The sequence below is a fragment of the Rattus norvegicus genome, chromosome 2 (genome assembly GCF_021556685.1).
Source record: "Rattus norvegicus strain SHRSP/BbbUtx chromosome 2, alternate assembly SHRSP_T2T, whole genome shotgun sequence".
Lineage (NCBI taxonomy): Eukaryota > Metazoa > Chordata > Mammalia > Rodentia > Muridae > Rattus > Rattus norvegicus.
Window position 1 is genome coordinate 13,077,953 of NC_141535.1, and position 17,840 is coordinate 13,095,792.

The window sequence follows — 17,840 nt, forward strand, 5'->3', positions numbered from 1 at the left end:
TGTATGTGTCTGTGTGGTATGTGCATGTGAGTACAAGTATTAAAGACTATTGTGAGTTGCCCAGTGTGGATGCCTGGAATGGAATTTGGGTCTTCTTCAAGATTAGTATGAGCTGTTATGTTATGTGATCCCAACTATGGATTTATCCTAATTGGCACAATTTTTAAGGACTTCTAGAAACATTCTCTTTCAAATGTCTTCATTATAATTCTGTTCCAAAATTAATTGTATTTTCCAAATACACAGGGGAGAGAGAAGGGGTGTGTGTGTGTGTGTGTGTGTGTGTGTGTGTGTGTGTGTGTGTGTGTGTGATGTTAATTTTACCACTATAGCTCTGTTTAAGTGTTTCCTTCTCTGTAAAGGAAGCTTTAGTGTTATGAGGGAACATTGTGCACTATATGTAGTTAGCATTACAGAAGGATGATATTTAACCTTGTGCCTCATTGCATGCCACCAGAGACCAGAGCAGAAGGCATACTTTAAAAGTTGACCTGGATTAACAATGAATTTAATAATTTGGTCACTGATTTTTTTTTTTAATGTTCAGGATCAATCAGCTATTGCCTGAGGTGACTTACTGGTGTCTCTGTAGTGAAATGATAATTAGAGGAATCTTTAATGGTTTCCTATTTCTGTAGAAACTTTGGCACCCTCCAATCTCCATGTTAGGAATGCCACATAAGCCCGTAGTAAGTATGTGATGACATGCTGAGATAAATTTTCACTCGTGTTACAGGGTTTAGATCTAGGAGGGAAGTCACTACTCTTCATTCCAGGAACGACACCAAGCCTTGGCTCTCTGTGTATTACTGCAGCACCAAGAGCCAAGGTGACCAAGTACATGGAATGTTTCCTGTTGCCACTACCATTTGTCCTCTTGGAAAGCGTGCTATTTAGCAAGCCTGGGAGGAGCACGGACAGTGAGCACAAAACATGGAAGATACAAGGCTTGACGTCTTCAGAGATTTCTGAATTGTGCCTGAGGTTCGATTAGTTACATTCAGAATCATGTGATGGTGGCTCTCTAAGTATAAGAAAGCCGGTGAAACAGTATGATTTCTGCAAAATGACATCTTCATGTTCCAAATGGATACCTTGTATTCTAGAGAGAGTTTCTTAAGCAAAGTACAGAGCTTTTTAAACTTTGGATAGAACCATATGATCACAGTGTGGTGTCCAGAAACCAAGAAAAGTGTGCAGTGTGCATTTTGTGAGCAGAAAACTTGAACTCGCACATTCGTGGCTAACGTTAGTGGGATTGGGCAGGAGTGGGTGCTGGCAAAGGAGTTTCCTAGAGCGACTAGTTAGACCGCTTCATAAAAGCTGTCAGTGAACTTGGTAGATCCTGTTCTACAGTTGTACTACAAGTATTCCAGTCACTTAGTAACTATTTCATGTTCCAATTTTGTCATCCATTTTAACTTTTTGTGTCCATGCCTCTTGTCTCCCTGACCTAAATATTTATAGTACTGAAGAGGTTCTAGGTTTATTTATTTATATTGATTATATTACCTTTTCCCAATTGACTAATTATTTCACTTTACATCCTGATGGCAGCCTACCCTCCCTTCCCAGTTCCCCCTCACATAGCCACTGCCCCTCCACCCCTTCCCCTTCACCTCTGAGAAAGGGGACATCCCTTCCAGGGAACGAACCCACTTTGGCACCTCAAGTCACTGATGGACTACATACATCTTCTCCCACTGAGGCCAGACAAGATAGCCCAGTTAGGGAGCAAAAGAGTCAGGGTAAGCCCCAGGGACACACATGAAGACCAAGCTGCACATCTGCTACATACGTGTTGGGGGCCAAGCTCTAGCCCTTGTATGTTTTTGATTGGTGGTTCAGTCTCTGAGAGCCCCCAAGGGTTCAGGTTAGTTGACTTCACTGGTCTTCTTGTGGAGTCCCTATTCCCTCTGGGTTCCTCAATCCTTCCCCCAACTCTTTCACAAGACTTCCTGAAATGTTTGATTGTGGATCTCTGCATCTGCTTTGGTCAGCTGCTCGGTGGAGCCTCTCAGAGGACAGTTATGACTGTGAATGCAGGATGACAGATACAAACACAGCCTGAGGAATGCAGGCCAGCAATGTGTTCCTATCCCCAAAAGTTGGCAGGGGTTGCTACTGCATTCATTTATGTCCATCTCATACGGGGCACCTGTGAATCCAGGCCAGCAGTGACAAACATAGCTGTCAACAGAATCTTCACATGTTGCAACATGGAAACCCTTATCATTGTGACAAGGCTTTGACCAACAAAGGGGCATCAAGGTCTCACAATGTGACCTGTGGATCCACTCCCCTTGCAGATACAGTAGTAGTTGTTTCCTCCATCCACACCTAGACCTCCAGAGACACATGGCTGGCTGGCACATTCATCAAGGTTGAGTTCACAGTGGTCTCCAAGGAATCCATGTGCACAGTCACAGAAGTATCCCAAGAGCATTCTGACATGAGGCATCCCATAGGCATGGCAGGATCCACATCCATCAATTTCCATTTCACAGTTCACACACAGTTCACTCTTGAGTATAGACACACCTGTATCTTCCTATCCCATTGAGGCATACAACCTCATTCATGCAGGGATCAAAAACTCCTTCATCCATTTCTAAGTCACAATGCCTGCCTTGGTGTCCAGGCACATAGAAGCAGGAGGAGCCATTGATTCCATCCCGGCACACAGCTCCATTGTGGTAAGGGCTGGAAACACACTCATTGTTTCACAGAGCCTTCCAGGATATCCAGCAGGGCAGATACAGATGGGTGCTCAGGGTCTTTATGGCAGGGGCTGCCATGTTGGGCAGGCATTCCCTCCACAGGAATTACTAGTGGTTTCAGAGGTCAGCCCTCTGTACTCAGGAGGACATTGGCACATTATTCACACAAGTGGCAATTCCTTGGCAGGGACTGAAGAAGCAACTTTGTCCACATTATTGGCTAATATTTAAGCAACAATTGTTGCCTTGTGGAAAACCCTTGCTCATAGAATTCTTTTGGCAAGAATTTCAGAGACACCTGGTATTGTTTTCATTGCAAAATAAATCCTGGCACCACAAGTCCCCACAGGACTCAGTACATCCTTCCCCACTTAGGCCAAACAAGACAGCCCAGTTAGGGGAGCAGGATCCACAGGTAGGCAACAGAGAGATTCGTTCAAATTTTTCCCTTTTCCTCTCTCCTTCCTCCCTCTCTCCTCTTCCCTCTCTTCCCCTCCCTCACCCCCTTCTCCTCCCCATTCTTCTTAAGACAGGCTCCCCTGTAGTATAGGCTAGCCCTTGAACTTGAAGTAATATTTCAGATCCAGCCTTCTGTGTTTCAGTATCTCATGTGGGAGCCACCATAACTGATTCTCAGCTCCTGGTTTTTAGTCCTTGAATATGCCTCTAACTCTTCACAATAAAATTTCCATCCATTAGGTCAACATGTAGAAGAATGCAAATCGATCCATGCTTATCACCCTGTACAAAGCTTAAGTCCAAGTGGATCAAGGGCCTCCACATCAAACCAGATACACTCAAACTAATAGAAAAAAAACTAGGGCAGCATCTCAAACACATGGGCACTGGAAAAAATTTCCTGAACAAAACACCAATGGCTTATGCTCTAAGATCAAGAATCGACAAATGGGATCTCATAAAACTGCAAAGCTTCTGTAAGACAAAGGACACTGTGGTTAGGACAAAACGGCAACCAACAGATTGGGAAAAGATCTTTACCAATCCTACAACAGATAGAGGCCTTATATCCAAAATATACAAAGAACTCAAGAAGTTAGACCGCAGGGAGTCAAATAACCCTATTAAAAAATGGGGCTCAGAGCTAAACAAAGAATTCACAGCTGAGGAATGCCGAATGGCTGAGAAACACCTAAAGAAATGTTCAACATCTCTAGTCATAGGGAAATGCAAATCAAAACAACCCTGAGATTTCACCTCACACCAGTGAGAATGGCTAAGATCAAAAACTCAGGTGACAACAAATGCTGGCGAGGATGTGGAGAAAGAACACTCCTCCATTGTTGGTGGGATTGCAGACTGGTACAACCATTCTGGAAATCAGTCTGGAGGTTCCTCAGGAAATTGGACATTGAACTACCTGAGGATCCAGCTATACCTCTCTTGGGCATATACCCAAAAGATGCCCCAACATATAAAAAAGACACGTCCCCTACTATGTTCATAGCAGCCTTATTTATAATAGCCAGAAGCTGGAAAGAACCCAGATGCCCTTCTACAGAGGAATGGATACAGAAAATGTGGTACATCTACACAATGGAATATTACTCAGCTATCAAAAACAATGCCTTTATGAAATTCATAGACAAATGGTTGGAACTGGAAAATATCATCCTGAGTGAGGTAACCCAATTACAGAAAAACACACATGGTATGCACTCATTGATAAGTGGCTATTAGCCCAAATGCTTGAATTACCCTAAATGCATAGAACACATGAAACTCAAGATGGATGATCAAAATGTGAATGCTTCACTCCTTCTTTAAAAGGGGAACAAGAATACCCTTGGCAGGGAATAGAGAGGCAACGATTAAAACAGACACAGAAGGAATACCCATTCAGAGCCTGCCCCACATGTGGCCCATACATATACAGCCACCCAATTAGACAAGATGGATGAAGCAAAGAAGTGCAGGCCGACAGGAGCCGGATGTAGATCTCTCCTGAGAGACACAGCCAGAATACAGCAAATACAGAGGCGAATGCCAGCAGCAAACCACTGAACTGAGAATAGGACCCCCGTTGAAGGAATCAGAGAAAGAACTGGAAGAGCTTGAAGGGGCTCGAGACCCCTTATGAACAATAATGCCAAGCAACTAAAGTTTCCAGGGACTAAGCCAATACCTAAAGACTATACATGGACTGACCCTGGACTCTGACCTCATAGGTAGCAATGAATATTCTAGTAAGATCACCAGTGGAAGGGGAAGCCCTGGGTCCTGCTAAGACTGAACTCCCAGTGATCGTGATTGTTGGGGGGAGGGCGGCAATGGGGGGAGGATGGGGAGGGGAACACCCATAAAGAAGGAGGATGTTTGCCCGAAAACCGGGAAAGGGAATAACATTCGAAATGTAAATAAGAAATACTCAAGTTAATAAAAACAAAAAAGAAAAAGAAAAAAAAGGAAAAAAAATTTCCATCCATTAAGATTTAATCTTTTATGAATATTAGACATATAAAGGTCTATTTTACAATCTTCATCTTTCTGTAGCTGTAGAGTGCATGAGTGGTTATATTTATCTATATAAGTTCCTTTGTTTTATATCCAGGGAAGTAATTTCCTCCATAGGACTTCCTAATTATCAGCAGCATGCATTGCCTACTGGTCTGAATTTCAAAAGAAACTGAATCATTGTTTGACCATTAATTCCTAGCACAATTCGTTTTTTTAAATTTTATTTTAAGATAGGATCTCATGTATCCCTGGATGGCCCCCAACTCACTGTGTAGACGGGGTGACCTTGAATTTCTGAGTTTCCTGCCTCCACCTCAGGTGTGCCTCGGTGACTATGAGAACCTTGCTGAGAATCAAACCCGGGGTTTTCTTCATGCTAAGCAAGTTCTCGCCCAACTGAGCTACATTCCTAGTGTCCTACTTACTGTTTTTGAGAGAGGAAAGAGAGGAAACAGAGGAAAGGGGAAATGAAGGAAGGAACAAGAGGGGTAGTAGGGAATCGAGAAAAAATGAGGGAGAGGGTGGGAGGGGAGCAATTATGAGAATGAATGACTATTTCCCCTCCCCCTCTCTACCTCCCCACTTGTTGCCTGGGAATCAGATGTAAAACTCACAGCTATGTCTGTACCGTCTTGCCTGTCAGCTGCTTTCCTCTAAGATTATCATGGACTCGTCCTCTGAAACTACAAGCAAACCCCCAATTAAATGCTTACTTTTGTAAGCTGCCTTGGTCATGGTGTCTCTTCACAGCAGTAGCGGTAACTGAGACAGTAGTCAATGGTGTACATATGAGTAAACATCAATTCCACAACTAGACAGTGATCTGTTGGTGATTTAGGCTGTGACAAATTGCTATTTCTTTCTCCTAATATCCAGACAGATGCACTTTACCTTAGTAGAATGAAGTTTATGGTATAATCTATATTTATAATATTAAGAATTATAAGAGGCCTTTTCTTTGGACTGAATCCTTCACCTGAGACTGAAAAGACCAACCCTAAATAGAGTGAATGAAAACATTCTGAAACAAGCCAAGTTTCTGAAGGTACTAGAGATTTACCACTGTCAATCAAAAAGAGCCTTGCAACATGTCCTGACACCATAAGGATCTATCTTGTGCTTTGACCTTTCAAGGACAGAACCTGGGGTAACTCCTGTTGAGGAATTGCTTTTGTCTATCATGTCCTTTCCTTCTTCCTGCTCAAGCCACCTACAAAGACCGAGTATCTTGTCATGTCAACACAGCTCCCTCTGTTCTGCAGACAGGAGGGTGCTTCATGCATGATTATTACTCATTATATTTGTTGAAAATAATTCAAACGAGTGTCTGATTTTTCCACACAATATGAAGGATATTCGTAAAACCATGTTTTGAAGGGTGGAGGGATGGCTTGCTGCCCAGTGTTTGGTGTCCAACCCTCACTTAGCTCCAAGGGATTCCACACCCCCTCTGCCTTCACCAGCATCCACACCCAGGTGGCACACTTGCCCACACAGGAGCACACACATGCTGAAGCACAAGAACACATACATTCACATATAAAACCAAATCTTAAAAACAATATGACCGTTCAAAAATCATTATTCAAATAATATATAAAAGGAGCAAATGTGGAGAGTGTGAATGGCTGATGACCTTTTGTTTTTACTATATGAACAGCCTTTTAAGGGAAGTTTTCGAGGGCTAGAAGTACTGACAAATTGGAAAGAGAAATAAAGGGCTGGGGTTGATGGCTGAGCTCTTGTTCTTGCAGAGAACCCGAGTTTGGTTCAGCATCCAAATGGTGGCTAAAAGCACTTTGTAACTCAGGTTCCAGGATCCAAAGCCTGCTCCTGGCCCATGTAAGCTGCATGGGCATAGTTAATACAGATGCAGGCAAAATGCCCATATGCATAAAATTAAATTAATAAGCCAATCACTTTGAAGAGAACAACAAAAGATGAATAACATTTATTTAAATTTAAATCAACTGTTAGTGCAAATAGCAAACAAGCTATGGAGCCTGCAGTGCTCTGTTGTGCTAGAATTTTGCTTATTTTTTCCTGAATTTAAAATAACTTAAAAATATTAGGTACTTTTCCAAATATTTGTCCCTTGCCAGAAGGAAGGGTGTACTTCCCTGTTTAGTCTTTATCTTGGTGACTGGAAAGAAACCATGACTTCTGGATCATAACATTTTAGGTTGTTTTGAGGAATTAAAAGCAGCTGGATAGGGAAAGGAAAGTTCTTGATGAAAGCTGACAGTTTGCTCCTAACACCTCAATAGAGCATGGTGTGATCATGAACATGAGAACCCCCACTACCACGTGAAACTTGTACACCAAGTCTGGATTCACTGTGATGAAAATTGGCATGTTATTTAGTGTCCAGTGTGATGTTTTGGGTACAGGCAGCATGGTTCCTCTCGCTGTGGAACATGATAAATAGGAACACTATGTCTCTCTCTCTCTCTCTCTCTCTCTCTCTGTGTGTGTGTGTGTGTGTGTGTGTGTGTGTGATTTTCCATATTGGTGACTAACAGTTATGGAGCTGTGATTAGATCAGAAGGGCAAATGACATTTGCTGTCTGTTTACTCTCAGCTTGGTGTTCTCTCTCCAAGTGATCCTTAAGAAACCGTCTGGCACAGGGTCAGTTCCAGGCCAACAGATTGGGAAAAGATCTTTATCAACCCTACATCCAATAGAGGATTAATATCCAATATATACAAAGAACTCAAGAAGTTAGACTCCAGAGAATCAAATAATCCTATTGAAAAATGGAGTACAAAGATAAACAAAGAATTCTCAGCTGAGGAATATGGAATGGATGAGAAGCACCTAAAGAAATGTTCAACATCCTTATCATCATGGAAATGCAAATCAAAACAACTCTGAGATTCCACCTCACACAAGTCAGAATGGCTAAGATCAAAAACTCATGTTACAGTAGATGCTGGCAAGAATACGGAGAAAGCAGAACACTCCTCTATTGTTGGTAGGATTGCAAGCTGGGACAACCACTCTGGAAATCAGTCTGGAGGTTCCTCAGAAAATTAGACAGAGTATAGCTGAGGACTCAGCTATACCATTCCTGGGCATATGTCCAAAAGATTCTCCAACATACAACAAGGATACATGCTCCATTACGTTCATAACAACCTTATTTATAATAACCAGAAACTGGAAAGGGCCCAGATGCCCTTCATCAGAGGAATGGATACAGAAAATATGGTACATCTACACAATGGAATACTACTCAGCTATCAAAAACAATGACTTCATGAAATTCTTAGGTAAATGGATGGAACTAGAAAATATTATCCTGAGTGAGGTAACCCAATCACAAAAGAACACACATGGTATGCGGATATTAGCCTAAAAGCTCAGAATACCCAAGGTAAAATTCAGAGACCACATGAAGCTCAAGAAGAAGGAAGACCAAAGTGTAGATGCTTCAGACCTTCTTAGAAGAGGGAAGAAAAATAGTCCCAGGAGGAGATATGAAGACTAGTTTGGAGCAGAGACTGAAGGAAAGGTCATCCAGAGACTGCCCTACCTGGGGGAATCCAACCCATATACAGTCACCAAACCCAGACAATATTGTGGATGACAAGAAGTGCATCTGACAGGAGCTTGATAGAGCTGTCTCCTGAGAGGCTCTGCCAGAGCCTGTCAAATGCAGAGATGGATGCTCGCAGCCATTGAACTGAGAATGGGGTCCCTAATGGAAGAGTTAGAGAAAGGACTGAAGTAGCTGAAGGAGTTTGCAACCTCATAAGAAGAACAATAACAAACCAGACCCCACCTCTGCAGAGCTCCCAGGGACTAAACCACCATCCCAAGAGTACCCAGGGATGGACATATGGCTCCATCTGCATATGTAGCAGAGGACAGCCTTGGGAAGAAAGGCTCGCGGTCCTGTGAAGGCTGGATATCCCAGTGTGGGTGGGTGGGAATGGGAGCATCTTCATAGAAGCAGGGGGGAGGGGGAGATGGGAGAGGGAGTAAAGGGGATAACATTTGAAATGTAGATCATAAAATAGCCAATAAAAATAAAATAATAAAAAAGAAATTTCCTTAAAAATAAAAGAGGAAAAGGCAATCTGGTATTTCCATGAAAGGCTAAAATTCAATTGAATTTGCTCAACAGTGAGTGCCTTGGCAAATAAAATAAGTGTGTTGACTATAAAAATGCTGAACTCCCAGTCCCTTCTCGAGCACCATTTCTGATTGGATGTTGTCATGCCTCCTGCCATGATGTTAATGGATTGAACCTCTGAACTGTAAGCCATCCCCAATTAAATTTTGTCTTTATAAGAAAAAGAAAAGAAAAGAAACCGTTGTGGTTCTAAGCTTATGTTTACTTTTGGTTTGTCCCTATAGGAACATGTTTTGGAGGCACAGGTCCTCAGTTTGGTGACATCTTTAAGAGGTGGGACCTAGTGAAAGGCAGGTAGGTCACTGGAGTGCTTGCCCCATAAGGGATTAATGCTTGCTCTTAACAAGCAAGATATTATAGAACAGCAAGCCTGGCCACCAAATTGCTGATGACTTCCTATATCATTGGCTAATCTGTCAATCATACCCACTTCTACCACAGTGGAACCCAACAGGCGATGATGCCAACGGAAACTCAAAAGAGTCTGCGCCATCTTAGACTTTCAGAATCCACAACTTCAAGGTAAATAAACCCCCTTGCTTTATAAAATACCCCTTGGGTATTTTGTTGTAACAGAAAGGGAACTCATCTACTACTAGGCTGCTGTCAATATGAATATCATGTTTGTTTTAGGTCCTTAGCAATTTTCAAAACTCTGGGTAAGTAAAAAGCAGTGTGAATTACAGATATAATTAATAGCTTATAGTATTGGATACAAGAGGAGGAATAAGTTTGGTAACATGATGATGGCATGGCATTTACTAACTACCTTCTTAGGTACAATGCATCTGTACCAACATTTAAGAGGGAGTAAAAGGGACGCTCTAGAACAGATACGGAGTGTGTGGACCACGCTTTGTTTCAGCAATGACGTACTGCACCCATTCTCATCTTGGCAGTATGTGGAACTTGGGACACCAGAAAAAAAGACATATTTTCTATTTTTAAGGTTCTGAGAGAGGCAGTTGGGGTTCCATAGGGATTGGAAATTAGAAGAAGACTTAGATTTGCTTCTCCATGAAGGGCAGGTACTGAGAGTAGATAGTGGATGAATGGTCTAGCAGTTTAAAAAAAGTATTTTCTGTAGTTTCTAACTTATTAATAAATTTAGACATAAAATATATTATGGCTTATTAGAAATTGATAATTGCTGAAAGTTATTTACCTCCTTTATTGAATCCTTATGCTCACTGACTCCTCGCCTCCTCCCTCAGCCTCTGTCTTGGTCTTTTATTGTATTGGCTCTTTTAGATGCTCCACATAAATGGAGTCATGCGGTGGTTATCCTTTTGTGCTGCTTGAGCTCATTTATTAATGAAGTAAAAAAGGCAACCTCAAGAATAGAAGAATACTTGCCTACCACGTATCCAATAAGGTTGATGTATATAGAAGATGTATATAGAAGAACTCCACAATTCAAGAGAAATAAATAAATAGATATACAAGCTGGGAGGTGATGGTGCGTGCCTTTGATCTCAGTACTCAGGAGGCAGAAGCTAGCAGATCTCTGTGAATTTGAAGCCAGCCAGGTCTACAGAATGAGTTCCAGGACAGGCAGGACTACACAAAGAACCCTGTCACAAAATAAAACAAAACACCAAAGAACAAAACAAAAAAAAGTCAAAAAGGAAAAAGGAAAAAAGATAGACAAACTCCAATCACACAATTAAAAGGGACCTCAAGACCTTTCACCTTAGACCATAGCCAAGTTCATCTGTAACTTTGAAGAGACGGCACCGTTGATGGTGGTCACTGCTATGACTTACTCCAAGCCTTAATTGGCCACATTTTGGCACTATACCAGGTTGAGCTGGCTCCCCCCAACCCCTGGTGAAATTCCTACAGCTATTCAGGGCGTGAAAAAATGATTCAAAGTGCTTCAAATACCTTACAGTTAAGGAAGTTGTGCTGAACGTTTTGATGGCCAGTGAGGTGTGGATGTGGTTTTATATTGGAGAGATCATAGGCAAACATGGCATTGTTGGCTATGAAGTTTGAAGGCCAATCATTAACTTTCAATTTGAGTTCTTATGCAAATGTTCTTGGTCCATGTATAATGAGATATTTCTCTAAACAAGATATAAAAATGGACAAAATACGTATGAAAATATTTAAAGTCACTATTCAACAGTGAAGTACAAACTAAGATGTCACCCCATGGCTGTCAGAGCAGTTATTAGGGAGAAAAGGTAAACTGAGAGCAGGTTAACAGAGGGTAATGGGGGTGAATACAACCAAGATACATTATATGTATGTGTAAATGTTGTAACAAAATCACATTGTACAGCTAGTAGACACTGACACAAATTAGACAACAATTTTTGGATTCTTGTAGTGAGACTGGGCCCCTTGTGCTGGTAGGAATGTGATATGGCATATACTCATTTAAAAACTCCTCCTCTTAAAAAGTCCAGGTGATCAGCAGCCTGACCTCAGGGTATATATCCAAAGATTTAATCAGGACCTAAAGTGGTACCCATGGTCTCACATGCATTACAGCATGGTTTTTCTGCTTTGGGGGCATGGAACTACCTGGATATGCATGATGTGCAGATGAACTACGTGTTCGTATGCAAGGTGATTCCAGGTTGCAAATGGAGATGGATCTAGTAAATTCCTAATTAAAGGAGTTGTCTACATTGTCAACATGATTTGAATAATTCATAGACCCCAGATCGCTGAGGGACAGAATAGTTGCATTCATTAATATGTATGTGCTAGCTTCTGCATGTTACAGCTTAAGATATCTGGGATTTTCTAAATTTTCATAAAAGAAGGTTCTCTTATTAAAAAAACTACTGTATGGAACTTGGTGGGATTCAGTTTAGGTGAGAACAACTGAGTGTAAATAAAGACAATGCACAACTAAGTTTATTAGTAAAGATTTCACTTAACCAAACTGTACCTTATTCTACTGATCAGTGAAAAACTGAGATTCAAGGTAAGGAAGTGTCCTGGAGTCTGTGTATGCCTGTTTTTGTTTGTTGGTTTTTGTGTTTGTTTCTCTAGGGAAGCTTGGCAGGATGGGTTCCATGCCCACAACAATTAAAATAGAAGACATGGAGGGCCCTTCAGTGTTCTTTGTTCCAAATCAGGCAGTCTATGGGAGACCTACTCTGGCAGTTGGCCACTAGGAAGGTCAGCAACACTTCTTTATCTGACTGAAACCTACCCTCACACAGAAGTTCCCAGAGGCCTCAGTGCTAAACACAAGGAGACTCTCAAGTACCGTAAACACGCAGTGGGACACTTTGGGAGTTACATTCCTAAAGTTGTTTCCCTGGTGTATTTAAGCAAATGTGATCAGAACTGAGAGGAAAGAAAAATGCTAATAGGTCTTAAACCACCTCGACAGCACACTCGAAGCAGGAGCATCTGTGCAGGTTACAGGAGGTTCAAATCACTGTCTTCTACTGTGTAAAGACGTGTCTCATTGCCCCACACCACACGTCATCCTCCTCTTCGCTTGCATCCCAATGGTCAGTTTTAATATTCTAAAATCCAGATTCTCAAACGACCCTTAAGAAGTGGGAGAAGGTGGAATCTCAAATCTCAGCAGCAGAGGCACACTGCTCCAGAAATTCTTGCAATCTTTGGCTGAGAAGAGAAACCAAGAGAGATGGGCAACACATCTGGCTCAAAGCGATGCAGGTATTTGGGGAAAGAAGTGATGGTTGGTCAACATTAAAACCACACCATGAAGGCCATCAATGCTGCAGAGTTCTAGTCTTTGGATGGGTCATGAGCAAACTCCAATGCCACGTGTATTAGCATATTTATTAAAACAATAATAAAATATCACAAGTACCATTCAATCACGCATCTGCAATACTGTGCTTTTGCAGGATTCTCTGCCCTGCCAATGTTCACCTTTTGTTTGACTTGCTCCGTCCAGTAGGTGCTTGGCTTACCGGTGTCTCACTTCAGTCTGGGCTGAGACATTGTGAACAGCAAATGGTCACTGCTGTCTGCGTGTGAGGCTTATCTGTCCTGGCCCCTGGTTTCTAAAGCTTTGCTTCTGTACTTTTAGTATATAAAGAATCACGTTCAACCATGGACAATGATCCAAAAGAATCAAGGGTATCACAGTGGAGCTTCTCTACCCCTCTCCTCCTCCTCCAATCCTCTACCCTCCCTCTCTGCGTGTGTGCTTGTAGTATCAAATTGTCATATGACCCACTAAAGCAGAGTTCAGCAGCATCAATGACATTCACAGTATAATTTGTAATGTTTCTTCAAGCATCACTTTTTTGTTTCTTTGTTCACAGACGGGATTTCTCTGTGTAGCCTGGCTGTCCTGGAACCAGGCTGGCCTCAAACTCAGAGATCTGCCTGCTTCTGCCTCCTCAATTCTGGGATTAAAGATGTGTGCCACACACCAGGCCAACTCTCTCCTTCCTGTCATATATATATACATACACACATATATACCCTATCCACATTTTCACAAATCCTGAGAGCATAAAGAAGTAAGAATAGTAACTGATAATTACAAGGAGAGTGTGAGTCCTAGGAATCAGAGAGAAAAAGTTCACATTGAGATGCTGCTGCACGAGACATGTAAAACCCTCCTTGTCCAGCACCACGCTCAGTGAAGTCCAGTGACATCAAATGCTCATTCCTTTATAGCACTCACCTTCCTCTTTCTGGACTTAAACCATATTTGGCATCTGCATCCATCCTATTATGGGATGGAGAGCTGGGCAGTGCTCCAGTTGAAGGATGATAAACTCGTCACTTGCAGGTTAGTTTACTTTTAGTACCATATTTTCTAAAGTTCCTAAAAGGGATTGTGGCCCACCAGAGATGTTGCCTCTGCTTTTTATACTCCTTGATTTTGATGTGGAGTCTTTACCTTCTACTCTAAAAACAACCTGCTTATCAGAGCTCAATGTAAGAATATGAGGGGAAATTGAGAAGAAAATAAATGTCAGTCACAACCAATAACACAACGCAGGTGTCATACAGAGAACACAGGACATGTTTGAAACCAGATGGAGCACTGGGGTGCCGTAATTGCTGCTTTGAGGGGAACCATGAAGAGAGCTAAGTGTCTTAAATTCTTAATAAAGCCACAGTCTTTCTTTGGGATGAAGCTTAGTTTTCTCGTAAAATATGTAAGAACTCCACAATGAAAAGTCCCAGGGCATTCCTCAGAGTGGCTTTGTTCTCCTTCCAGCTCTTCTTCGGGAAACACAGGAGACGCAGCCATCTTGACTACAGCACTGTTCTGGGGGAGGTTTCCTCATCTCTCATTCCAAGACAAAGACAGATGAAAAATCACAAACTGAGAAATTTTTCTCCAAAACAAACTGTACTGTTTGAATGGGCCTCTTCTCAGTTTCGTGAGCAAGCGTGGTGGAGTTATTTTTAATCTGGGACAGAACATTCATTTTGGAAAGCTTTCAGAACCTTAAGTTTGTTGAGAGCAGAATTCTATCTTGCTGTGGAAAAGGCCATCACAGCCTCAGGGCCCCATGCACACGAAGGTGCAGCATCATTCCTGGGCCACACATTAGAGTTCTCACATCAATTAGATGAGAGAAATGTGGACGAGACAGGTGCCCGACATCTTCTAGGTTCACATTCTGTCTTTTTGCGCCCACACATTTATCCATAAATAATGAGGCTAGATGATACCACCTGCATTCTAATGCATTTATTGATGATTATTTTCATTAAACAATGTTAGCTGAGTTTGGATGATTAAAAAATGACTAATATTTTTGGACAATGTGCATCCTTGTAACTTACAGGAATGATCTCATCTTTTATCGTGGCAGTCATTTTTAAGTTGCAAAAACACTAGCAATGTGTATTCCAAACATAACAATCACTTCTGTGTTACTCACTTGGTATGATATACAGGCCATTACTACATGGCTGTAAATGCCTACAGAGTTTAGTACAAAAGCCAAGGCAACGAGGAAACTTGCCTCTTTCTAATGGATAGTGTTAGTGGGACTCTCAGAGGTGGGTGTCAGCAATTGGTATCCTTCTGAGCTCTACAATCTGGGAGTCAGTCAAGGTTCCTCCCTCTTGGCTCCCTTGACCAGACTCGTTGTCACTGACACTGAGACCAGCACCTGGAATCAAAAGAAAAAACACATAAACCCAGACTATTAGCCTAATAAACTCTTAATTATTAAGTTATATTAAACCAAGACATCTTATTTCTATATTAGTGAATTCCAGGCTATTTATTTGGAATAAACATCAAATAACTTAAAATTATGAAATACTTTAAATTGACAAACCTTTGGTAACTTTTAAAGGTAGATGTTGGGGTTGGGGATTTAGCTCAGTGGTAGAGCGCTTGCCTAGCAAGCGCAAGGCCCTGGGTTCGATCCCTAGCTCCGAAAAAAAAAATAAAGGTAGATGTTGATTTCTTTCTCTTTTCTTTTTGTTTTTTTGTTTTTTTCTGAGATAGGATTTCTCTGGCTATCCTGGACTCTCTTTGTAGACCAGGCTGAATATTTTAATATTAGGATTAAAAATGTGTGTCACCAGGCCTGGTGTAGAAATGATTTCTAGAGATATAACTCCTGGTTCCTCATGTTTTTGTTTTGCTCTGAGACTGTCTTTTTCTGTAGCCCAGGCTGTCCTCAAGCTCACAACAACCTCCTGCCTCAGGCTGAGTGCTGAGTTTGTAAGAGTGAGCCACCACACTTGGCTTTCTCTATCACTTACCTTGTTGACATGTGATGCACAGGTAAAATTTCTAATAGAGAATGTGATTTCTCAACTTAGGACTTACCAAAATAGAGAGTCGGGCAAGCTAGTCGACTTTTTCTTCAATGAGGAAGAAAACATAACCAACCCTTTAAATTCCACTGACTCCTATAGCCCTTGGGAGATGCTCAATATTGTCCCTTAGTCTGAGAAGAAAGGCAGGAGGTCATGTGGTGTACCTAGCAGGCTCCAAGGCACCTGGGACAGAAGACTGACTCCGAAGCAAAGGCATGTAAATAACATAGTGCCAAAACATTCTCATTGCAAACCCAGCAAGCCGGCTGCACGCAATACCTCCAACTTTGGCGTTGAAGTTTTTTTCTAGCACTACTTTTCTCTGAACAGTGCAAAATGATTTAGAACTATATTAGGTCGATACTTATCTCTTTTTCAATATGTGGAGACTACATTAACTCTTCTTTCTTTTCTTTTCAACATACACACGCACAAGCATGCATGCCCACACACCCGGTGAGAGAGAAAGAATACAGATGTGATCACACTGTGCTGGTACCAATTACCAGGCAACAGCTCCCAGTGTGTCCCCCTCTGATGGCTATTCAGCTTTGCAGAATGGAAGTCAAGTCAGAAGCCAGTGGCCAAGGTAGCTACTAAGTCCCTCTCTGTGAGGGGGAGAAAGTAATTCTGCTGGTAGCTATGAGTTATTCTTGGCTTCAGAATAACCTACGTGGAGAAAGAACCAGGAGTCTATGTCAACTCCTTCTAGCTAAGCCCTACTTCTCCTGATCTTGTCTGTCACACCCTATGCCTCATTCCCTGCTATGTTTGCATATCATATAAGGTGCCCACCCCTGCTTAGATTCCCCTGCCTCCTTCCAGGTTTTTTTCTCTCATGTCTGTTTTCCTTACTGTCGGTGTCTCGATGTTCTTCCCTTTGTACCCTCTGGTGGATGCACTTGTAACTTTCCCTCTCCTTCACAGGGCTGCCTGTGCTGTTCCTCTGAAGATCAGTTCAGGTGCTGCCTATGTTACATTCTTCCCACTATTCTGGCTCCTATCATACAAAGTACGTGGTGCATTGTGGGATTCTGGTGTATGCTTGTGATGGGTATTCTGAAACAAGGCTTTGAGTCCACCTGAGGACCTTGAGACTGGGCCTCTTGGTGCAGTGGTCTTCATTGATGCCCCTTTTCAGAAATTTCTCAAATGATGGAACACAAATGGCTGAGAAACACTTAAAAATGGATAAATACTCTTATTCTTCAGGGAAATAGAAGCAAAACTGATTTGATATTTCATCCTATCTCAGCAACTGTTGCCAGGATCAATAAATCCAATGACAGCAAATGCTGGCAATAAGGCAGGGAAGGGAGACACTTATTCATTTGTGGCAGGAGTAAAAATTGGTAAGTCACGGTGGAAAACAGTATTGAAGTTTCTTAGGAAGCTAGGAAGAGATCTATCTCGAGACCCACCTCTTGACTACCCAGCAGCTATGCATCTTACAAGGGAGTTACTTGTTCAATCCAGGTTCTTTCTCGCTCTACTCATAGTAACCGGAAATTGGAAACAGCCTAGATATCCATTAAGTGATGGATGGCTAATGAAAATATGGAACATTTATAGAGTAGAATATTATTCTACTGTTAAGAAAAATGAACTATGAAATTTGAAGGTAAATTGATGGAGCTAGAATTTATCATTATGAGTAAGGTAACCCAGACTCCAACAAGACAAATATTGAATGTTTTCGCTCATATATGGATGTTATCTTTTAAGCTTTTGAGATGTGTTTCAATCTGAATGATCAAAG

At 41.8% G+C, this 17,840-nt stretch overlaps 1 protein-coding gene and 1 pseudogene across 1 annotated transcript in view; one reads left to right on the forward strand and one right to left on the reverse strand.

Annotated features, from left to right (window-relative positions):
* Nucleotides 1-2,621: 2,621 nt before the first annotated feature.
* On the forward strand, nt 2,622-11,332 carry LOC147995960 (ATP synthase F(0) complex subunit g, mitochondrial pseudogene; annotated as a pseudogene).
* A 3,646-nt stretch (nt 11,333-14,978) lies between these two features.
* Nucleotides 14,979-17,840, reverse strand: part of Adgrv1 (adhesion G protein-coupled receptor V1) — a 579,866-nt gene continuing 577,004 nt past the window's right edge. Inside the window, exon 90 of the mRNA XM_087635923.1 lies at nt 14,979-15,420. Within this exon, the coding sequence (XP_087492049.1) occupies nt 15,302-15,420 (119 nt within the window). The 3' untranslated portion in view covers nt 14,979-15,301. The remainder of the gene's footprint in view (nt 15,421-17,840) is intronic.